Below are 24,338 nucleotides of genomic sequence, written 5' to 3'. Positions count from 1 at the left end.
AACTGCATTTCACTGCCATCTTGTATGTGCATGTGACGAATAAACAACTCGAACTTGAATTTAATGGAAATCTATTAAACAACGTTTAACGAAATCATATGAAGTGGAAGTGTTTTGGTTTATTTATTTACTTATTGCTGAACAACTTTCAGACAACGGAAATGAAAAAGACTTTCAATGCCAAGGGTAATATAACTGACACTATACACCTGCTCAGGTGTTATGTGCACAAACAAGCGAGGTCACATTCCTTCCTCAAACACGGAAACCTGTCGCGTTGCCGTAAATCATTGATGTTTTACTGGTACAGAAAGTCACTGGCTTTGTAGCGCTCAGCCTGTGTAGTTTCTTTAATCAGGCTATGAGTGTCATGTCTTTGTAGAAGATTTCTTTTTACTCGCGTGGAGGAAAGGACACTTGTTGAGGGGGCGCCTTGCAGGTCAGCCGGTGGAGGAGCTGGGAAACAGCTGGTTTCTGGTGAAAACATGACCACTCCATACAGAAATGTGGACTCCAATTAGTTTCATTTACCTCCTGGGTCTCTACTGCGCAGGTATGACTGTTTTATAAGAACATCGGTATGATTATTTTAATATCCCCTCCTGGACACTTTATACATTTCATGTTAACTGTTTTAAGTTATTTTGTTGCCATAAACAACTTTACCTCGTTTGCGAGCTAAACATTAAAATGTCTACAGTTAGACTAAATTGATTAAAGCTTACAGTGATTTGAATGAAGCAGATCAAGTTTGCGTGCTTTTCTGTTTATTCAAATTAAGTAGACTATCAAAAAAGCTGCATTGTAAAGACGATTCAATATTATATGCAAGCAAATGATTAATAATTATTCTGTAAAACATAAAAATGAATTTAAGCTCACTTAGCCAAAATGTTTTTAATCAAACTACGTGTATTCTTCAGATTTTATACATCAAAACCTTTATTTTTAAAGATACTTTTTATTTTCCTTTAAAAATCATAAACTAAAGCTGTCAGGTAAATGTGTAATTAACTAATCCTGTGACGCTACTGTGGTTGAGATGAAGCATAAAACATTTGCAAAACACAGATGATGACTAAGTCATCATTATTTTATAATATAGCTGATGAATTTGGTGAGACCTCAGGGAGAGTTGCTTTCTGTAAAAGGTCAGCAGCTAATGGGGATCTAATAAAATAAAATAAAACTATAACACTAAAAATTAAGACAGGGATGAATTATGTGTTAGATACAATAGTGAAAGCTGCATTTCAAGGTTTAGGTTTGCAATTAAAGCTGTTTAAAACCCATAATTTTATTAACATACAGTATGTTCCACAGAGAAACAACTTACTTCCCTTTATCCATATAATTTATGTACTTCTCTTTTAAACCTTTGGTCAATTAATATTATTCATATTTTAAATGACTCACTAGGAAATTAAAAAAATTAACTTGCAACCAATTTTATGAGATTCTGTGTTGTGCAACACAGAGGAAAAGAAACCCCAGTGGATTACTGCAACAGGTTTTTATTTTTTGCTGCAAGCGAAGGAATTCAATATGAGGAAGTGTATACCTTAGACAGCCCACTTCCCAGACTGACACAAAGGGGAAAACATACCACTACATCACAGACTATCCATGTTTATCCATGTCAATGACAAACTTGCATTTATGATAAACATGTACTATATCTTTCACTGCCTTTGATATCTCCCTCTTCAGCCTCCACCACTCTTCCGAGCCCCACCAATGTCAGCTTCTCCTCTGTAAATCTAAGGAATGTGCTGCACTGGTCACCTGGGAACGGCACACCAGATGACATACACTTTACAGTGGAATATGCCATGTGAGTCACGATTTTAGAAATGAAATTGGAAAACATTAATGAAAAAAATATCAGTAATGTGTGCCAGAGAAGTAGCCTGGATGTCTGGAATCTATTAACAAAAAGTTTTTAAAAAAAATTAGAAGGGGCTAAGAACTTTTCTTCATTCAGGGGGGAATTATTAGGAGATAAATTATCATGAAAACTCATAATTAGCTTCTTCTATTTGTTTCTGTTTGTGAATCAACTCTGTCTTTCGCAGCTACGGAGACAGCGTTAAGGCCATCAAAGGGAGACGGATGAACTGGAGAGCTGTTCCACAGTGTACAAATATTATTCGGACCTGGTGTGATCTGACCAAAGAGACACGGGATGTGGAACAGGGGTATTATGCACGAGTTCACACCATGGGCAGGAGATCATCCTCCAAATGGGCTGTGACTCTAAGATTTGATCCAAAGTCAGACAGTAAGTAACTAACACACAGTTGAGCTGTTTCTTCATTATCCTATTTTGGCTTAATTGGCCAGTTTAGGCTTAGTGTTTTTAATTTACATAATTAAAATATGAAAAACATGTTTTTTTCTGCCCCTCCAGCTACTTTTGGCCCCCCATGGGTTTCTTTGGAAATAGTGAACAACAGCGCCATCATCACTTTGACAGGACCAATGAGATATCCACCAAACAACCACACAAAAGAAGTTTCCATGGCAGAAGTCTATCCGCAGATGAGGTACAACCTCTCCATCTACAACACCCACCGCGACCAGATGGTATGTAAAGTTATAAAGCAGCTTTTTGCTTGAACTCCTGGAGCACCAACTTATCTGAGCACCTGTATGTTTGCAGCATCATATTCCAGTGGCCACCAACTGGTACAAATACCACCTGCAGGATTACAATACAGAATACTGCTTCTCTGCTAAGTCCAAATTCCTCTCCTTGCCAGTGGAATGTCAGGCCTCAGCTTGGCACTGCATCACCACACCTCAAGGTACATACTTAGCATACGTGTTGGTGAAAGTGAAACTTTGGCTGCCTGAAAGACAAATAGAAAGGAATGTGACTAAACATGATGGAGACGCTAAGGGGTGGCTGATGTTCTGTTTATGTCAAGAAAATGGCTTTGCAAAATATTATACAAACTATACCAACTTCTTTAAGATTTGATTTAATGAGTTTCTTTGACTCTAAACTTCTGTTCCCCTCCAGACCCAATGATTGAGCAGCTGCAGAAGATGGTTGTGGGTATTGTTGTTCTATCCTCGTGCATTTGTATAATTATGTTGGTAGGCTACCTTCTCTATAACTATCTCACTGGGAGAGGACAGAAGACCCCGTACATGCTGGTAATACAAATACTCTCTTATGCAACTATGGAACAAAAAGTTTCAAAAGCTGATGCTTATGTGTTTCACTCCTTTCTCTCTCCAGAATCCACCCTGTTTTCACCAACTACCTCTCATGCTCCCTCCAGACAATCTCAAACCTTTACCAATCAGCATTAAAATTAAATCATCATCTGATACTTTATGCCCTGACCCTGCGCCACACACTGTATACCCTACCCCCAGCTTCTTGCCGCAGGTGCCCGAGGCACCCTTACAGCCTGAGGAACCTAGGGATGATTATGGGTCTGTCCTTGTGGCTCCTGTTGTTAACAGAAAAGAAGAAGAAGGAAGAGAAATAAGACATGATGGAGATAATGGGAATAGTCTCACGGGTGAACACCAGCAAGGTATAGATAGGGGCAACAGAAAAGACAAGAATGATGAAGATGGCATTTACGCTCGTCAGGCAAAGCCCTGCCTCTTGGACAGGAAGACCTACACATTCAGACAAACACCTATGCCGACACACGGACAGAAAGAGGTGAGCACTCATATGCAGGCTCACCCATGGTCACAGGTAAAATCAGCTTTGCCGACTCAACAATTGCAGTGTTGTCAGGAATCTGTTACAGCTGAGCTCAATATAAGGGAGGATGGTGGGAAACTTCCAGGCCTATTTATAAGCAAAAGCCCACAAACTGGCCTCTTCAATGTCATTCCTAACTTACAAACACAAAGGGATGTAGATGAGCAAGGGGAGGTAGCTAGAAAGATAGATGTAAGTGAGGAGAAAGGAAGTGAGTGTGAGAATGTTCCCTTGCTTTCTGCTTATGCCCTCCAGGACGTTAAAAACATGCCTATGTGTCATCCCAACCAATCTCATTGCTTAGCAGATGACTATGGTCTTCTGGCTGCAGCACAAAAAACAGAAGAAGCTCATTTTGATAATGATGAGGAGGAAGAGGGAACTATTTGTATTAACTGGAACCCTGAGACCAGAAAGCTAGTGCTGCCAGAGATGGAGATGGGGTTCAAGAAAGGAGGGTTGAATGAATTGACACATTCAGAAAGAGAGGACAGGATAGCAGGGAAAAATGACAAGATGTATATGAGCAGGTTTGAGCTGCAGTTGGAAAGTGTGTTTGTCAGGCAAACATCTGAGGAAGAGGCAGAGGCACAGAGAGTGTTGCAAAGAGGTGGGGTGGCAGGATGGGAAGTGGATGATTTTTTGACAGCATGGGGCTTGATCATACCAACAGATCAGTAAAAGTTCATTATTATTTTACCATATTAGTTTTCTATTATATTAGTTTTGGTATGTAATAGTATAAAGGGGCATTAAATTCTGTAGTTTGTTTACTTTTATTAATCTTGACCTGATATTTATCCCGTTAAAGAATTATTATGTGTTCAATTCTGAAGGAAGTTATAGGTTCAGATTACTTTTTAAATGAAATATTGTTTATGCCTTTGTTTTTTTTATGTGAGTAAGCTCATTATGTAACCCTGCAGGTAACTGTAAATATGTTTTTATCCATGTTTACTTCATATCTTATGTAGGAGTAGTAGTTGTGGATGCTATGTCCATGATTTTATTGCAGTCGAAACACTTTTTATTGCTCTTTGTGAGACGCTTTGAATAGAGTACTGGTGTTTACATGTTGGTTTTAGATTTGTATATGTCATAATAACATTTATCTGCATAATAGCTGCTTTTCTGTGCACTAATCCAATGGAAATGCTGATGCTTAGAGGAAAATAACCATGCCTTTGCAACTGCTTGCATATGATTAAGATAGCACTTTATTCCTTTTTAAAATACAAATTTTACTAATAATGGAGGGTATGACCCTGAACCACGTGTTTTTTTGTAAATAGGGACTTTTTTTTATTTCTGGTGTAGCTTTTGTTTCCTCGTCAAACTATGCAAACATCTTCCTGGCTTCAACATTCTCATGGTTAACAGATTGTCATCTTGTATTTCTGGTGCTGCTGGATGCTTTTTTGTTTTGACATTCACACACACGACATCTGCAAGTGAAACTATTTTATGGTGTTGTATTTACAAGTTGTTAAACTTCTTTATTTGCTGGAGTGACCTCTATTTTCCATCACATCTGAAACCTTATTTAAATGAACTGTAAATACTTTAACTTGTACTTTTGACTCATTTATTGTAATTCAAAGGAATGATTAAAGTAGGTTATATTACCATTATGTATCAGTGAAGGAAGGCATTATGTACTTTTGTTAATTTTGTTCCTCTTTCTCTGTGAATTACAACACTGTGATATGGGAAAAATGTTGTGAAGATTTATGTATTCCTTGCTGCACATCATCTCTTGATGTTATCGCAGGATTTTTTTTTTAGAGTGAGTCATTGTTAATGGCCATAAACTGATAACACTTTCTGTAAGTCACGAGATGTGGAATTATGCACAACAAGTACTTGGAGTTTCCCGTACTAATGTAACTCATGTTGATGGTATATGTAGTTTATATAAAAAATAATTCACTCATATTTGTTTTTATAGTGTATTTTATTATATTTGTTTGTGTACTACAAAATTAGTTTTAATAAAAAAAATGTATTTGTCACATCTCTCTGTCCCTCTTTTTTTAAACCATTTGCAGCTTTTACATGGGTAGAATCTTCTGCTTTAAACTACTGACCTACTCAAGGACATGTGCGCATTGTAACAATGGAAACAATGGAAATAACAGCCTATAAGACTTTTTCAGCATGTGTTTTACCTTAAATTTTGCACTTTCTTGAAGAACTTTTAAAGAGGGGTATTTTTATGTTTGGATAACTAAAATCTCAATACTTCCTCCGCCATTGTAATATGAAATATTTTCATTATTACATTCAGTCAATCAATGACTGAGTTTTTATTTATGTAACTTGAAACGAAGTGAAATATTAATACAATCAGCAAAAAAAGAAGGCAGAGATGGGTTAAATATTAAAGATGAAATTAACAACGCACAAAGTTCAGTTAGTTAAACATAAGGTCTTCCTGTGGAGAAAGTTTTAAGCCTACTCATAATAATGGAGACACTATGAGCTCTTCCTACTTAGACTTTGCAGGTGGTTTAATGGGAGAGGAGTCTGAAAACTCGAAGCTGTGCCTCCCATTTTGAATCTGGAATTTCTTGGAAACTAAAGTTACCTTCCTCTTTTAAAATGCATTTTAAACATCACTGGGAGCCTGTGTGGAGAGGTCAAAATGATTTAAAGTGCTATCTCACCTGGAGATATCTCTACCAGCAATGTTTTGTATCAGCTGAAAGATATTCAGGTAAAGTAAGTAAATAAGTAAAGTTAATCCCTTAAGTACTTTCACAGACAGTCACAAAGTGTGGTACACACAAAGAGTAAACTAGATGAAAAAAAGTGCAATAATTGCCAATAAAAGATCAAATAAGAAACAATAATATGCGTTTTAGGTAGTTTTAAAAATACAGATCAGTAAAATTCACAATAAAAAGCTTATTTGAAAAAAAAAAGGTTTAACTGTTGAAGTGAATGAGTGTTCAACAACTTTGGTGCCACAGACCAAAAGGCTCTGTACCCTGTGGTACAACTAGCAAATTCTGAGACAAATACTATCAAAGACAGCGAGCAGCACTGTGATTTGTAAGAAGCTGAGATATATAATCTGGAGCCTGGTCTATTAATGCTCTTCAAGAATTTTAAAATGAATCCTAAAATTTATTAGAAGCCAATTTTAAGAATATAAAAAATGTCAAATATAAAAACTGCACAGAGATAAAATAAAACTGTAGAACAATTCCCTGCATCAGAAGCCATTAAAAGGTCATTTTAGACGTTCAAAAGAGCAGTCTCAATAGAGTGCTGTCTTTGAAAAGTCAGAATGAAAAGGGTAAAAACAAAAAAATCTGCAATTTGCATGGTAATAATTTGAACTGACTTTCTACAACTTTAACCAATGATTTGCTAGCAAATGGCAATTTTGAAATGGGTCGATAATTTCCAGCAGAGCGAGCTAGCATTAAGATTGTTTTCTTATTACCTCAGCATGTTTTAAAATAGGATGAAATTCAAATTTACCCCAGTGAGTAGTTAATGATAGAAAGGAATGAAGGCCCAAGGCTGGTTAAACTCCCAGACAAGACAAGGAGGTAATATCTATATGGAGCACAATGAGAGATATTACTGAAGTTAAGTCAGTAAGTGTAATAAAGAAGTAAATAACTCAAGGTACTGAGGACAGTCTACATAGGGGAAGGAATTCTAATAGAGTTTAGATCTCAAGTCGATCACTTTTACAGAGTGATTAAGAAATGTGTTACAGTCATCATCAAGAAAGTCGCACAACATGCTGAAGTGGAGGAGAAACAACACTGCTGAGAGTATTAAAAAACACTTTGGGATTGTTCTTATTACGATTTATAAGATTGCTCCAATAAGAAGATCTAGCGTCGTTCACAGCCTTGTTATAAGAGTGATGGAGCTTTTTAAAGTAATCATGATAGACAACCAAACTTGTGGACTTCCACAGTCATTCTGTTTTACAACAATGACATATAAAGTCACAAGTTTGATTATTTAACCAGGACAAGAGAAATTACATAGCAATGATTACATTTTTAATTAGCAACCTGACTGAAAATGGCAAAATAGTGTTCAAAAAAGAATTAACAAAGAGTTCAACATTATCATCAGAAAAAGTTGTAAAATTAAAAAGAGAAGAAAACTTTAAAATAACAGACCCGTAATAGAAACTTGAGATACTAAAGAAGACTGACTCATGATCACTGATAACAACTTAATTTATGTTTAAATGGTCAAGAGTAACACCATTAGTGAACATCATGTCCAAGGTATGCCCTCTAATATGAGTAGGACCAGATACAAGTTGAACAAAGTTCTAAGAGTCCATGATGCAGGGGCCCTTAGTGGTATTCTTTGATGGTCCTATGAATGAATATTCAAGTCCCAGTCCAGAACCCTGTGGAACACCCCAATTAACTGGGCAACTGTAGAAGATATGCTACTAATGTGTAAAAACTGGAATCTTTCAGATAAATATTACTTAAACTAGTCTAAAATAGATGCCTTGATCCCAATATTATGTTCAATTCTTTGTAAGAAGATGTTGAGGACCATGACTAATGTGGTGCTGTTTAACAGGACCATCACAGAGACAGGGCCAATGTTGAGTTAATAAAGTCCTTAGTAACTTTGACTTGTGCCATTTTAGTGCTTTGGTATACTCTAAATCCAGACTGAAACAGCGACAAACATATGTTTTATATAAAAGTTTAAATTAGTTAACTGTTCTTTAAAAATGCTTTAGAGATAAAAAAAACAAAAAAAAAAAACAAACGAAAAAAACAATTCAGATAGGGGTGCAAACTGTGCATTTAATTACATGTCATTGTAATCCACTTAAATGTACCTACACAAAATAATTTTTTTTATGGGAATAAAATCTATAAACTTGTTACTTTGAGATAAAACAGCTTGATGTAGGCTAGTACTGAAAAAAAATTGTTTCAATTAATTTATTAATTTTCATTTGTAAAAGAAATATTGATAATCAGTATAGAGTCCACAATAACCCCTGCTGACCTTCAGGTGGTGCTGTTTCGTTGGAAGGCAGCTCCTCCGTGTCCTCTCCTCCAACATGGCGTCGCACTTGCCGGCTTCAGCTGCGGCTCCCGCATCGCTGGGCGGGACCGCGGTGGGTCGGGCTGCCAGGCGTTGGGCACTTCCGGCGGGGTCAGGTTTCCTTCAACTCGGCATTTAAATTGAGCTGCAGGACATCATCTGCTGCCACATTGAGCACACAACTGTGACAGAAAATAACCCTTAGCGCGACCTAAAGAGTCTGCTCTTATTTTGGCTCATAAACGGCAGAAATAATTGTCGACGCTGGGGAGGTTTGGGTTGTTTTTGGGGGCAGAATAGCGGGAGAGGCTGAACAATAACGGAGGTTGCACTGTGACAGCAGCTCGGTGCATCATTTCTGGGATTTCTCAGCGAGCTTCTGGACGATATTGAATAGCGGTAACGTGATGTGCCTGCGCAGAATGATATAAGCTTTTCTCGATAAGACTTTGTTTACTTAAAAAATTGGTAAACAAAAACAAACTCATTGAATTCAGCGTTTTTTCTGCTGTGTAGCACAATTGGCCTGGACTTAAAGAGGACTAATGGACTCGATGATAAAAGTGCGTTTGCATGATCAGGTTTGAGTTCTGATATGACCGTTTGATTTATTTTGTTTTTGTTTTTTTCTTTTGGTTGTACACATTATCACAGTATAAATCCTATAAATAGCAACTCGTTTTGATATAACATCAGACATATATTAAAACAACTGCAGTCACAACCCATTCAGTGCAGCAGAACATAGACTGATAATTCATTTTCCTGAGAGTCTTGGGACAATAAATATATATATATTTTCAAGATTTGGAAAAAATATTACATTTTAGGATAGTCTACTTTCAAAGTCAAGCTTTTAAAAAAACATATTTTAAAAAACTCAAATGAATATAACTTGCAGAAAAACAGGGTTTTGCTTAATAAGTTTTAATATAAGTTTTCACCACATAGGAGAGCATATCTCATTTTGAGTGTTGCTTAAGACAAACACCTGCTTTCCTCAGGAGATAAAGCAAACTTGGAGGTCAATAAATCAGAATAAGCTGACACAAGTGTGCAGCTGATCCCCCAAGTTAAATTTTTTAAACTTTTAGTGGCTTATCTAGTTCCTAGTTCAACAGTAAGCAATCAGCAACAATGTTCAGCTGGCTTGGAACCGATGACAGGAGGAAGAAGGAGCCAGAAGTCTTTCAGACCGTCAGTGATGGACTGAAGAAACTCTACAAAACCAAACTCCTGCCCCTGGAGGAAAGCTACAAGTTTCATGAATTCCACTCTCCAGCCCTGGAGGATGCTGACTTTGACAACAAGCCAATGGTTTTACTGGTGGGACAGTACTCCACTGGCAAGACAAGCTTCATACGGTGAGAGAGCTGCACCTACACTCACATCTTTCATGGAAGTAGCTGCACAGAGAGGTGGGAATCACACACACAAACATGAGGCAGAAGCCACCAGAAAGATAGAGAGGGAGAGGTTGACCCACCCAAACAGACTTTTCCAGCAGTTGGACAGTAAGAGCGAGGAAGAGGGGTTTATTACTGCAAACAGAATTGGTTTAAACCACAAATGGCATAAGTCATTAAAAAAGATTAACAAACAATAGCGTCAGTCATACTGTGAGCTGCCACACCCCTGTAAGCTTTATTGAGTCCATAAAAAGTTTATTTGACAGATGCTGCAACACCCCCACATACTTAGATTTGGAGGCATCGCTGCATGGTACAGCAGCCCTCCCTGATGAGATATGGGCCTTTATGCTTATGTAAGGTATAGAGAATGACAGGTGAACATTATTTGCTTCAGAAAAATGTAGTTTCTCAGCTTATTTGTTCAAGTTCAGAGCAAAACCAATGATAGCTGTTTTGTTTATTGGCCAGCTGTTTCTGGCTTGTGGCTCCGGAAGAAACCTGCAGCTGTTAAAGTCACTGACAGCGTGGCTGTGATGAAATGTCACACAGAGCTGTGACTCCCCGAGGAGCGAAAAGTCTTGGGTACCCTGTGATCTTTTCAACCCTCTAAATGCTTAATTTGAGGAAAAGTAATTTTTTAACCCCCTTATTTAAACTGATAAAACACCATATGTTGGTAGATATTATGTTAAATAGCTCTTACCATCACAGAAATTAAATATCTTTGCTCAGTTTCTCTTTTCTTTTTTTCTTTTTGTTGCCTCAGCCTGTTTGTGCTGCATAAGGTTGGCTTATGTTGGTTGGTCTGGGGTTTAAATCAGCTACAGTGTGACTTATTTAAAGTTATTTAGACAAGCGCAGCAAATACATGATGTACACAAACAAAGAGAACACACATTTCACTAATATTCCTGTGTAAGCTGAAGCTCTTCCATTGATCGCTTTGTGCTTTACCTCAGATGCATTGTGTGAGTGTTCAATTAAAGCACATGACCTGAAGTATCCCTGGAATTGGTGTGTGTGACAGTGAGAAATATTAGCAGCTGGGTCCTGAGCCATTTTTGAGCTGCAGATCTGCTGTAGACATTTGCATAGAACACAGCAGGTCATTAGTGGGTTAAGACTTTGAAAGCCACAGAGAGGATGTTGTTAGTGACTTCCTGCTGTAAGACATGCAGACATCTCTGTTCTCTCGTCTTCCTCTTCTGAGTCTGATTCTTGGGGACACTCTCTTTTCCTCTCTTTCACTGAGGACAACACCCAGTCAGCTGCCTGACCCATAACACCAACACTGTAACAGTAAGGTGTAAAATGTACAAACTTGGTCAGAGCTACTGCAGTCTCACTTTTGTAGTCTTTGCAACAGTTAAGGAAGTGACAGAGTTGTTCAGCTTAGTATTTTTTTTTAATACTACCGAAGCAATGAAGTAGTTAATTTTCAGGAGGCCATCTTTAGAAGTGCATGGCCATGCTGATGGGGAGTAATTCAGTCTATCTGCCTTCAGTTATTCATACATCAGCAACATCAGTTTTCAGCTGAATTTATTGATTTATCCTGTTGGCTTCAGAAAGCTAGTCATTAACACAATATTAGCTTTCCTTCGACATGACTGAGCACATTTCCCTGCATATTTGGGGGTGTCTTAGTGCGACGTGGTGCTTTCATGTTTTGAACCTTTTATAAAATATACCTTTTTCCAGAATTTGTGAACTCGCAGCTGAATTTTTAGTTTAATCTTCCTGTTGATGAACAAGCTGACCTGTCTGTGAGCTACATATTGATGCAGTATGGTTGCAGACATACAGTCCTTTAGATGGACAGTGTATGCATTGCGTAATCTTTTTGCAGAGATGGCTCTGCCAGGCACTACTGGATTCTCTGGCAAGGTAAATATACATCTGGTCGCAGTTAAAAGTTGTGCACATCCCAACTCACACTTGAAATATGTGACCCTTTTAACTGTAAATATTTGCCTAAATTTCTTCTTATGGTGTGTGTTGACATTGTTGGGATTGTGTAACTTAAAAACACATTTCTTTGCAACATACATGAAGTCACTGAGCATCTGAGGATTCATCTCATGCCTGAGATATATGAGATGTTAGTCAGCTGTGTTGCCACAGCAATGACCATTGGTGTCATAAGTTAAGAATTAAACATAATCTGTTTTGCAGCAAAACATGCTTGCAACCCATTTCAATCCCAGTCCTACATATAGAACATATGACATTCTTGTCTCCCAAACTTTTTCAACTTGAATTGGTTTTGATGTCTTATGCACAAACACACCTTTGGTAGTTTAGTATATTTAATCATCCTTCTCAGACCCTTCTTAGCCTCCCTGAATTTAAAACTCTTTGTTATAAACATGTTGATGGGAGATATGGAATCATGCAGGTGTTTTGCGACATAATATGCTTTGTTCTTTGGAGCGTGAAAGAGCGTATAGCAGAAAAAAAACCTTAGCAGAGCAAAAGATAAACTCAACGATCTCCTGATAAAAAGAAAGTTGTTCAGAGGGAAAAATTTTAATAAAAAAATAAATCTGTAAATGGCGAGTAGAAATGTCTCAAGGGTACATTAATACTAAATATTTGTCACTGCAAGAGGACAAAACAAAACATTTCTGCTTTGCAGACTAAATTAACATGTATATTAATAAATGACAAAAAAAAGACAGAATTTGAGCACAGAATGTAAAATTTGTTTAAAAGCTTGGGAAAAATGTAAAGTTTTTATCTCTATGCTGTACTAACCCAAATGTATATTGTTTACTATTAGAGTTGCCCAATTTTACAACAAACAAACAAAAAAAAAAACTCTTGAAGTATATAACTTCATTTATCTGATGTGAGTTCTCTTGTCTTTGTCTGACCCATCACAGAACTTTCCTCCAAAAGGTTTCATGCATGAAGCTTCTTGCTTCATGCGGGTTGCCTTGAGGTTAATTCTGCTTATTGTGGAGAATGTAGATGGCAGCTGTCAAGCCTGTGATCATGTTAAATTTCTTTTCTTCATTGTCCCAGCAGTAGCATCAAATTCAGGGCAGACCTAGATGTTTTTTTAACTTTTAATTGAGTCTCACCATTTTAACAGAAAAAGATAAAGCACTATTTAGATTATATCTTTCATGTAAAGTTGCATACATCTGTGTATGTATGCTGCTGCCCATAGATGAATAGAGGTCTACTGTTATGATCAGACAAAGGATGATCTTATATTGATATCAGTACTAGAAACTGTTAAACCTTTTTAAGGTTCATAGTCTCATTATGTCACACAGTACCTTCCACACTGTTGTTCTTTGTCTCTAATATCATCATCTTGGAAGACTATTCTCACATACCAAAAGGGCTTAATATACAGTTGATTTATATTACATGGCGTTAAGCTGATCAAAATGGTCTAATCTCTTGTTTTTTGTTTTTATTTTATCTTTGCATTTCCTACTATTTCACCTACAGCTACCTGTTGGAGCAGGATTTTCCTGGAATGCGAATCGGCCCTGAGCCTACCACGGATTCTTTCATTGCAGTCATGTACGGTGACACAGAAGGAGTCATCCCTGGCAATGCTTTGGTGGTTGATCCCAAGAAGCCCTTCAGAAAGCTGAATGCATTTGGAAATGCATTCCTCAACAGGTAGAAACTTAGAGAACCTAAAAATATACAAACATCAGCAAGATGCTGGTTAAAAGGCACTTATGGCGGATGTCATTGGACATCTTTGGAGGTGTATGCACACTACAGACAAAATGGGATACCACTGTGAAGTATGTAAACCAAGAGGGACAGACTTAGGAGGACAGGGGAGAAGAAAGAGCAAAGAGAGTACTAGTGAGAATCCACACCAGTGCTCCACATTCCTGTGTGATTGAATTTCCCTCTGCTCACTGGTCAGGCTTTTCTCTGTAAATGGCTGGCTGCAAGAGTGTGTGTGTGGCAGTGAGCGAGTTAGACAGGCTCATCTTTGCACTGTCATCCTTTTGGAACAAACGAAACGGCCTCAAACCTTTACTCTTGCAGCTCGAGCCCTAACTGTGAAGCTCCTCTAGTGCTGAAAGGAGACCGAAGAAATGCTGACTGTCAGTAAGGATCGGGGTGGGGGGGTAATCTGTTCATATTTATTCAGCTGGAGAAACACATGAAGAGAAGCAGAGATAGAGGAGAGAGAGGGGAGAGGGTACAGGAGGTATGGATCTGGTGTGGGATGATGTTTGTTGTTTAACATTTTAACACTTCTGTCCATGACAGTTTCCATCTCTCTTCTCTGTGTGTGTGTCTTTGTAGGTTTGTGTGTGCCCAGCTTCCCAACCCTGTACTGGAAAGCATCAGTGTGATTGACACACCAGGGATTCTGTCTGGAGAAAAACAAAGAATCAGTCGAGGTAAAACACATACTTGTGACTCGCACACTTTTATTTTCCTCTGTTTGTGCTGGTACGTGTCAGTGTTAGTTCAATGGGCCCATTCAGCTGCAGCCCCTCAGTTCCACTGAACTCTGAAATACAATGTCAGCATTTCCCTTGAACATTAGTGTGTGTGTCTGTGTGAGTTTATTTTAGCTTTTTCCAAAAGGAGGATTATGCTTCATTCATTCCAAAGAGCAGGAAGCAGTGACAAAAAGATGAGCTTGAATCAGCTCTCTAAACTTGCACATGCACACAGCTTGATTTTGATATTTATGATTTTGCCATCCGGTACCAAATTTAAAACATGGAAAACACAGTGATAAGGTCCTTTTATCCTCTAATGAGCTCTTTATAAAATGTCAACAAACAGAGATGCAGATTTAAAGGGATCAGCATCTGTGGAGCGTGTATGTAGCCGAATGGTTACATTACGGCTGGGTAAAAAAACTGATTAATCGATTTGATTTGATTCAAATTAATTTTTATGTAGTGTCCTTTGCCAGTGACAACTGTGAGCATACTCTTATGTGACCTACTGGTACTCCTTAGCCAAGAACTAGTTAAGGATGGGTCATACTAGGTCGGTCATTCGGCTACACTGGGTAAAAACAGCCTGACCCGTGCATCACTACTGAGAATATCATAAATATTTAAGACAAAAAAATGGTGTTACATAAATATCTGTACATAAATAAAAATTCAGTCAGATTTAAAAGAATCAAGCTGTTGTGAATTAAATCGATTGAGGAAGTTAGTGGTGTTATGCAGCCCTAGGTTACATAGTATGTGACAAATACAACACCGACTGTGTGGTATGTTGTATGTCATATCGCTCCATGTTTCCTGTCTTCATATTCAAAGTTGACTCTCTAGTAGGGTCATAAATGTCTTAATTACCAAGAAAAACAGAAGGCGTTCCATGTGTTTTAGATTTAGAGATTACACTGTTTTCTTGTTGAACACAAGAACCATAAAATCCATTTAAGGGACCAATTAGATTTTACTGTATTTACATGAGTCTTGCAGTGGTGAAACCACAATATGTTTTTAAAGCCTCAGTGGGTGTACTGACAAAAACAGAAGACATGAAATCTTTTTTATAAATTTATTTATTTTTCTTTTGCAACAACTTTGTCATCTGCTTCATGTTTAGCACATTGAAAGGTCAAAACACTGTTAAACAACAAGAGCATGCATCACTGTGCAAAATGTCCTAAATATAAAATTATTTGAATTTGTAACACCTCAAGAAGGCATCCCTCTTTATTTTAACACATGTATGGTCTGTGTTATCAGATGGAATGAACATCAAATTCTTTAGAAAGACAAAAGATGGAAACTTCAATGACGAATCGGAGATAATTGTTCATAGACACCACAAACTTTTTCATGTGTGGTCAGCTGCAGTGATTTGGAGGCCTAGAATAAGCCGTAGTAACGCAGATCAGGACTACGTAGTTGCTAGTCTGAAAAAAAAATACCTGGGAGAGTTATATGGTAAATGGACTGTACTTATAAATGTATGGTCTAGCTCTGAAGAGCAGATAATCATGTCTGAATGCTTCAGACCTTGTGCAGGGGTTGTATGAGGAAATTTAGTTTTCAGTAAAAGTTCACACAACACCAACATTTGGACACCATCACAACAAAAAGGAAGCATCACATGATTAATATTCGGAGCACATTCTTTGATCAGATAATACCAAAATAAACTAATTAAGGATCGAACGGGATCATCACCAGATCAACAACAATGATCTTAACAACATGGAGGTAGGAGTGCAATGATATGGGTCTGGATAAGTGAAAAACAAATGGCAAAGTTAATAATTTACCAAAATACTCACTGTCAAGAGAACTCAGTCTTCAGCAATTTGAAAAATATTTCAGCACCTTAATGATTAAAAAAAAAAAAAAAAAAAAAACTGTCAAAATCACACCAGAGTTACTAAAGAGGACATCAGTAAAAGGTCTGACCTGGGCCACTATGTAACCTGGATGGTATTCTGCAGCATCAGAAGCGTTCCAGCAATCAGCAGCTGAGAAGACTTTTACTCTCTGGTCTCATATTGTAACCAGACTGTGTATTCTACTTCATATTGCTATTCCCAGAGTACCGTGTATTAGTTAAATTAGTTAAATGATGATTTTGATCTTTGTCTTGAGATAATTCAGGAAAAAATTCTGATGACAGGTTTTAGCTATTTAGCTAAAAAAAAAAAAAAAGGCCCTTTTACAATAATGGATCAATCCTCAACTAATGCTTGAAACTCTGGCTAATGTATCTGGATTATGTAGTTAACATGGAATTCCATACTACCAGGCTAAGGAGTCTACATTGGAAATGTGGGAGTCATTCCTTCAGGGTTGAAGACCTCTGGAATCCCACTATATAATGACTTGCTCTAACTTTTAGGTCATGTGTGATGTATAGTTTTCTGCTGCAAGTTTGTGTTATTCTCTACATCACCAGAGAAATTTGAGCCCTAATTGTATCCCACATGCTGGGGAGAATAAATCTGTCTCATAGACGCTGTTTACACTAAAAACATTGTGTTTTTGCTTTGTGTAATCATTGCTGGTCATCCCTTATAACTAAGCTCAGCTCATTCAAGGGCTAAAACAGACTTATTATTAATCATGTCTTATTACTACATTCTGTGGTAAAAACGTTTCAGCTGTGGTGTAAACTAGAATAGAGACACTACAAAATGAAAAGGAGTTGTTGTGTCAAAAACTTTCCCACAGGCTGATCTGTAGCTGGCATGGCTGGCATTCCCAGAGCTATATGGTGGTATCGCCATACCAACCACCAACATTGACAAAAGAGCTTGAATTAAGTCAGAATTTACTACTTTTTTGTTTACCTCTTTAAATGCCTTCCAAAGACAGGCTATTTGTCTTCTTTGTGTGACTATAACCATTTCTTTATTCACTGTAGGAAAACGAAATCCTCAATTCTCACTCGGACTCTTGATATTGGCAATATAGACCAACTTCATAATGAATCAGAGATGTATCAATCAGATAATGATCTATGCCTTGGAAGTTCTTTATAGAGTAATTAAAGACAGTAAAGACAGAGTAGTAGTAGTAGAGTAGTAAAGACAGAAAATCTACATAATGCACAAATAAATCATAATAAATGTCACTTAAATCAGCATCATAATTGTTTATGTTCCTGCTTTTCTTCTGCTTCCATACAATGTTTGTCCTGTGTTCCAAACTCCTGGCAGTATTTGCTTCTTCACAGTAGTTTAATGAAATTCATGCAGCTAGGCCCTGGTCGGCAAGTTTAGCACATTACTTCATAGTATGGGTGTGTCTGCTTGGATCTGGATGGATTTTCCTCAAAATTTAAATGTGGAAAATTGTTTATCATTAGTGTTTTTTGTCTTCACTGCTCTGGTTGAGAAATAACTGAGAATGCTTGGTTTGTGAACACCAAACTATTTTTTAAAGAAACTGTTTATGTTTGGAAGTGTTTCAGTTGAAATACACGCAAATGCACACATCTGGACTGGTTTAATGTCTTTTTTTTATGTTATCTATTGTCTAACCAAATAACTTAATACAAACACACACACACATAAACTGACTAGACTCAACCTTCAGCACAGCTGTGTTTGCTTTGTGTTACTGCTCATTTTCTCTTTTCATCTAAATTCATGTTTGTTTACTCCCACTTATGTATGAACATGTCATTTACATCTGTATGTTATGTCTCATTCTTTTACATTACCATTTTTTGTTTCACAGTGTTTCATTGTTTTATCATTGTGTGCATTTATTTGTGTGTGTTTGTGTGTATGTGTCCAGATGAGACGTTGTCAGGCTATAGCTGCCTACATAGATGTCCTTATGGAGGTATTGTAGATAACTAATCTGGGTATCAACCAGCTGCAAAAACAACTTTAAAAAAACATTGATATCTTGATTTTGAAGTATTTATGGGTTGTTACATGTTCTTCACCAGTCTTGTCACATGGTTTGTGAGGGGGAAAAAAAGTTCTTGTTTACCTCTTGTTTGCTATTTAAGCTTTAGCTTGAATTGCTGTTGTGTTGAATTATATGGTCGAGCTCTGAAACCACCACCAACAAGAATTTCAAGTGAATATTTATTTGATTATTTCCAAAAGTTAGACTTTTAGTTCAGAATCATCTTAAGGCACAATATCAGCAACTGTGAAGATGAACTTCTATCTTTACCCCAACACTCTGTCACTATTTGTCTATTGTCAAAGTTTTATAAGATAAATAGTAAGATTATTTGGTTTTTGCATTGCACAGTAAAAGAATGTCCTTTTTTAATCCACACAACATGTGAGACGTTCATAGGGTGAAGAACAATCCCCGTTTGCATGCAAAATATCAAGGTATCTGCTGGAAATATTTAACACCCTGCAGTTTTTTCATGCAGCAGTGTGTCTCCTTTCAGCTGTACTTATGCTAAACCTGAAGACAAAGCTAAAGCCAGTTTCAATGTTTTACATACTTCTTGCAACCACTGCTGATGTCCTGCTCACATACCAGTGAGGAAATCAGCAACAGTCATTTGTTAAGATAATGACTATTTGTTTGTAGAGCCCATGACACATTGCAGCAATATTTTCCTGTAACATGAGTTTGTTAATCATTCATAATCACTGATATTATAAACCTTTCCTCTATTTGAAGGAGCAGCAGTTCAGCAAGTATGTGAAAAAGAGGATTTTTATTACAGCTATGTATTTAAAATTAGAATAACACTATGTGTTATAAACATAGCTTTAAAAATCCTGGTTTTGCATGAAGCAAATGCCAAATACCAGCTGACAAAATGCCCTCTGGTTGTTATCGGTTGATAGTGGTTAATAGTGTAACTCACCGACTCCGTGTCTGCTATATGTCCTTTAGTGTTGATTGGACATTTCAGCTCACTAATCCTCCGTACTGCCCTTTGTTCTTTGTTCTCGTCTCATATCCTGTGGAATTCTTCCAGGTAAGCTTGACTTTTGTCCTTGAGTGGGATAGAAAGTCAAAGTTAGTGGTGTGTTCTCCTGCAGACACTGATTAATTTATTATTAGAGATGTTAACTCATTTGAGCGTTAATAATTCCCCTGCTCCCCTTACTCTACAAGTCTAAACTTCTTATTAATTTTGGAAAACATATTTTAAAAACTGGAGTCCCTTAGTTTGGGGTTTCCTTTCATTATTTAGGCTACTTTGTGTAACTGTGGCAGGTCAGTCCTCATGAGTAAACACATTCTTTTCTATCAGCATGTTGCAATATGAACTTCATCCTTGCTGCCTCACCTATGACCTGCAGTCACTGCAATGACGTTCTCTGGGGAATATTGCTTCATTACTACTTGATATTGCCCTTGTTTATACATCCGTCAATTTTTCAGTAACTGCATAATCCAGCTCAGGGTCTCATGGATGGCTGGACTCTAACCCAGCTGCCTACAGGCGAAAGGCAGAGTTTCACCAGGACAGGCTGCAGTTCAACAAAGGACCCTCCTTTTTTGTCTTGTATAGTCTGTTGACTTTCAGGTTTATCATGGATTCTGTTCACTACTAGTTTTACTTCTTATTTCTGTCCTTTTCTCCCCCATCTTTCCCCTCCTTTCTCTTCCTAGGCTACGACTTTGCAGCTGTCCTGGAGTGGTTTGCGGAGCGAGTGGACAGGATCATATTACTGTTTGACGCCCACAAACTGGACATCTCTGATGAGTTCTCAGAAGTGATAAAGGCCCTGAAGAACCATGAAGATAAGATCAGGTAATGTAAGATTCCTTGATTTTCTGACTAAAATAACATGATTTAGACTTCTAAATTTTTATTACTGAACTTAATTCTCATGGTTGTAACATGAGGAGACATTTAGGACTTTCTGCTGTATTTTCCAGAGTTGTGCTGAACAAGGCAGACCAGATAGAGACCCAACAGCTGATGAGAGTATACGGTGCCTTGATGTGGTCACTGGGCAAAATAGTCAACACCCCAGAGGTACAGTGAACTACAGACACAGAGGGACATATTTGGGGCTTTGTAAAAATTTGTAGAAATATTTGATAACCATGTACTTTGGTTCTTTGTGTATTGTGTTTTGTGCTCAGCAGCCACAGTTGTGACAGTTTAAAGAGCTACATATTATTAGTCCAAACCTCAGCTGATTTATTCTGTCTCCCATACAGGTGATCCGTGTCTATATTGGGTCATTTTGGTCCCACCCGTTGTTGATTCCTGACAACAGGAAGCTGTTTGAAGCAGAGGAGCAGGACTTATTTAAGGACATTCAGTCCCTACCGAGAAATGCGGCTCTTAGAAAACTCAATGATCTGATTAAGAGGGCAAGACTTGCCAAGGTGAGGTTGACTTATTTAATGGAGATCGAGTTAATATCATGTTAATGTTACCTGTAGCACTTTAAAGTACCAGTGTGAGGATACGTTGGAATAATGAGGCTTTTGGATGACACGTTTTAATGAAAGCATCATGTGCGTGTTTCCTATTTATTTTCTCCATCAGTGGTACAGCTGTTAACCTTGACAGCAAAACCTTATCACTGTCACAGAACCAATAGCCCCGGACAAATGTAATAATTCTCTGAGTGAATTATTTCCCATTTCCTCTCTGGACAGGAAGTCAGGTAGAGGGGATGACAGCCCGCCTGCTGTTTAAGGAAACGTAGAGGATATACACGCGCACACACTCAAACACAAACAGATTTATTGAACTCAGAGTTGATAGAAGTTTTCCTGTTTGACAGATGATAGGGTGTGTTTCAAGGACACAGAGTGAACCAGGGGGACATACATGCATCAACACAGCAACAAAACAAAAATAAGTCTTTCCATGATTTTTGCCATGTTGGGTTTGTTTGTTTTTTTAATTTTATAATATATTTCTACATACAAGATCAATGGACAAAAAATAATATGCAGTATATAAACATCTGTACTATTCTTGTGAGCTTATCGCCTTAACATTACCTGATGGTCAAACATGGTCGAAAAGTTGTACACTAATCCAGTCAGAAGAAATTACAAAATGTGGACAGTCTTAAGCCAAAAGGACAAAGTCCAGCATCGCTGTGAAATCACAACTGATAAACGCCAACTTGCAGTTAAACAGTGCCAAACATTCTCAAACATTTGCTAAGAAGCTTCACGTCTCCTCTTCATGTTTAAATCAAAAACATTTTCATCGTCTTGAACTGATTACTTAATAAAAATATTGCAGTGTAACTAAATCTGAACAGAAGGGCTACCAGTCCTTGACATTTTAAAGAGGACCATTTTTAAAGCTTTATAAAGAAGAGTTATGAAGAACACTCTTCAGTGTAAAGAGATGCACATGTTGCTCATCTTCTGTTGTCTCTGACGGAGTACCTGCTCAAAACGCATTTCCTGTTCCCACATTTGAGTTAACCTTAATTACCACTTGTAAAGACATGCATCCTACAGTTCAGGCCCAAATACTTGCAGTTTAAAGAGACCTGCTTGAATTTTCTCTTTGAAGTTGATGACTGCATGCATGCCTTTTGCTCACCATTTACAGGTCCATGCCTATATCATCAGCTCTCTGAAGAAAGAGATGCCCTCAGTGTTCGGAAAGGAGAACAAAAAGAAAGAGCTGATTGCCAGTCTAGGAGATATTTACAAACGCATTGAAAGAGAACATCAGATATCACCTGGAGATTTTCCTAATCTAAAGAAGATGCAGGTAAACAGGAATGACCAAAGATATTTAAATTATAGTTTAGATCAGGGCTACTCAATTCGGTCCTACGAGGGCCGCAATCCAGCAGGTTTTCCATGTATCCCTGCACCAACACACCTGAGTCAAGATCAGGTTTTTACACAATGACTCATTAATTTGACTCAGGTGTGTTGGTGCAGGGATACATGGAAAACCTGCTGGATTGCGGCCCTCGTAGGACCGAATTGAGTAGCCCTGGTTTAGATTATAAGATAAACTTGGGTTTCTTCATCTTCTAGGACCAACTCCAAGCTCAAGATCTCACCAAGTTCCAGCCTCTAAAACCCAAACTCTTGGAGGCAGTCGATGACATGCTAGCCAATGACATTGCTGGCTTAATGGTCCTGGTCCGCCAAGAGGAAACCCAGCGACCAAACCCAGTGGTGAAGGGCGGCGCATTCGATGGCACTTTGGACGGCCCGTTTGGACACGGGTATGGCGAAGGAGCTGGGGAGGGCATCGACGAGGCTGAGTGGGTTGTGGCACGCGACAAACCTGCATACGATGAGATTTTCTACACTTTGTCTCCCGTCAATGGAAAAGTGACGGGAGCCAACGCAAAGAAGGAGATGGTGAAGTCAAAACTGCCCAATACTGTGCTGGGAAAGATCTGGAAGCTGGCAGATATCGATAAGGATGGGATGCTCGATGATGAGGAGTTTGCCTTAGCCAACCACCTTATTAAGGTGAAACTAGAGGGACACGAACTACCGTCAGAGCTGCCTGCACACCTTGTGCCCCCTACCAAGAGGAAAATCCCTGAATAAATGTGATATTAACTCATCACCTGCCCCTAAAACCTGTAAGTAGCCTTGCCCCATCCCCAGAGAAAATAACTGGAAACAATTCAAACAAAATTGGATATTTCCACCTCTCACTACATGCTATTTCTGTCATCCCTATATCTAGTCATAATTTAAACAAATAGTGCAGAAAAATTACATTCAAATAAAAACTAACAAACTCTGAGTGACTTTCAGCACACTGGCTGGAAACCTTGCGTATTAAAATTTCCCACATAACTAACCTTTAGTATGGTGTTTTAATAGCATAAAAAAGATATTGATGGATCTTCAAGCAACATTATCCAAAGCAACTAGATTTTAAAGAGTAAATGAAGCTGTTAGGATCAAATACACACACACACTGGAATACAAACACTAAAAGTTTATCTAAACTACTTAATGTGAACTCAAACACGAGAAGAAAGGGAGAAAAAGTGCTCATCATTGTTATTGCATGTCGACCTTATGAATAAACCCAAACTGAGCTACAGTATTTCAGGTCCTGCCTTATCTTTTGCGTCCTGGAACGACAGAGCAAAATGGCGTTTGTTTGAGCGTGACTTATTAAACAACTGTGAGGATTTCCTGGAAAGCTGCTTGGAAATATACAAACAAGTTCAGAAGCAGCACACATGCAGCAGAAAGAAAGCAAATCTGGTTCCAGTCATGATTTTTTAAATAGTGATGCACTGTTGTTCATACTTGTGTGGTGGCTGGAGTTTGACATTGTCATCATTTTACTGTAGCACCTGGATCCAGCCCTTGCATTGAAAAAAGGATAAAGTCACAGAACTGATTTTGGTCGTTTTATGATTTATAAACAATTCAGTTAACATGTAATGATACTGTGGTTATTAAAATATAACGTGTTATGAGTATTGTCTGGACATGGACTTTGAATGTTGAATGTTCAAGTGTTCATGGTTCTGTGTCTGTGCGTCCCAGTTTCTGTGTGTACACATTTGAAGACATATGTCAGTGTTATTATTTGTAACATGTATGTATTCACTTGTAATCATTACAAAAGCTACTAAGCTGAAAGTATTCCCATTTATCGGTAAATGAAAAATCATTGTTCATTTCTGTGAGTCCAAAGTTTAAAGGAAAAAAAAAAAAAACAATAATTCATGCTGAAAGATTTGGCTTTCTATACAATGTAATTAAATATAGAGCCATGATAACATGATTCCTTTTGACAAT

The 24,338-nt window shown here is 37.8% G+C and overlaps 2 protein-coding genes across 2 annotated transcripts; both read left to right on the top strand.

Moving 5' to 3' along the window:
- The first annotated feature begins 295 nt into the window (after positions 1–295).
- Positions 296–5,738, top strand: il20ra (interleukin 20 receptor, alpha). The gene is made up of 7 exons (XM_041975007.1): positions 296–553; positions 1,711–1,834; positions 2,076–2,281; positions 2,411–2,586; positions 2,663–2,807; positions 3,026–3,162; positions 3,248–5,738. The coding sequence occupies exons 1-7, from the start codon at positions 505–507 to the stop codon at positions 4,409–4,411; spliced, it is 2,001 nt and encodes a 666-aa protein (XP_041830941.1). The 5' UTR covers positions 296–504; the 3' UTR covers positions 4,412–5,738.
- Positions 5,739–8,888: 3,150 nt separating this feature from the next.
- Positions 8,889–24,233, top strand: ehd3 (EH-domain containing 3). The gene is made up of 9 exons (XM_041975286.1): positions 8,889–9,181; positions 9,299–10,146; positions 13,660–13,836; positions 14,485–14,582; positions 20,229–20,370; positions 20,499–20,598; positions 20,787–20,957; positions 22,153–22,317; positions 22,593–24,233. The coding sequence occupies exons 2-9, from the start codon at positions 9,920–9,922 to the stop codon at positions 23,118–23,120; spliced, it is 1,608 nt and encodes a 535-aa protein (XP_041831220.1). The 5' UTR covers positions 8,889–9,181; positions 9,299–9,919; the 3' UTR covers positions 23,121–24,233.
- Positions 24,234–24,338: the final 105 nt, after the last annotated feature.

The sequence above is a fragment of the Melanotaenia boesemani genome, chromosome 22, assembly GCF_017639745.1.
Source record: "Melanotaenia boesemani isolate fMelBoe1 chromosome 22, fMelBoe1.pri, whole genome shotgun sequence".
NCBI lineage: Eukaryota > Metazoa > Chordata > Actinopteri > Atheriniformes > Melanotaeniidae > Melanotaenia > Melanotaenia boesemani.
This window is presented reverse-complemented; position numbering and strand designations above follow the sequence as displayed.

Coding starts and splice junctions, on each gene's coding strand:
- il20ra (XM_041975007.1), top strand. CDS start 505: ATGTGGACTCCAATTAGTTTCATTTACCTCCTGGGTCTCTACTGCGCA. Junction 2,587..2,662: donor ACACCCACCGCGACCAGATG/GTATGTAAAGTT, acceptor GTATGTTTGCAG/CATCATATTCCAGTGGCCAC. Junction 2,808..3,025: donor CTGCATCACCACACCTCAAG/GTACATACTTAG, acceptor GTTCCCCTCCAG/ACCCAATGATTGAGCAGCTG.
- ehd3 (XM_041975286.1), top strand. CDS start 9,920: ATGTTCAGCTGGCTTGGAACCGATGACAGGAGGAAGAAGGAGCCAGAA. Junction 20,371..20,498: donor AACCATGAAGATAAGATCAG/GTAATGTAAGAT, acceptor TGTATTTTCCAG/AGTTGTGCTGAACAAGGCAG. Junction 22,318..22,592: donor CTAATCTAAAGAAGATGCAG/GTAAACAGGAAT, acceptor TTCATCTTCTAG/GACCAACTCCAAGCTCAAGA.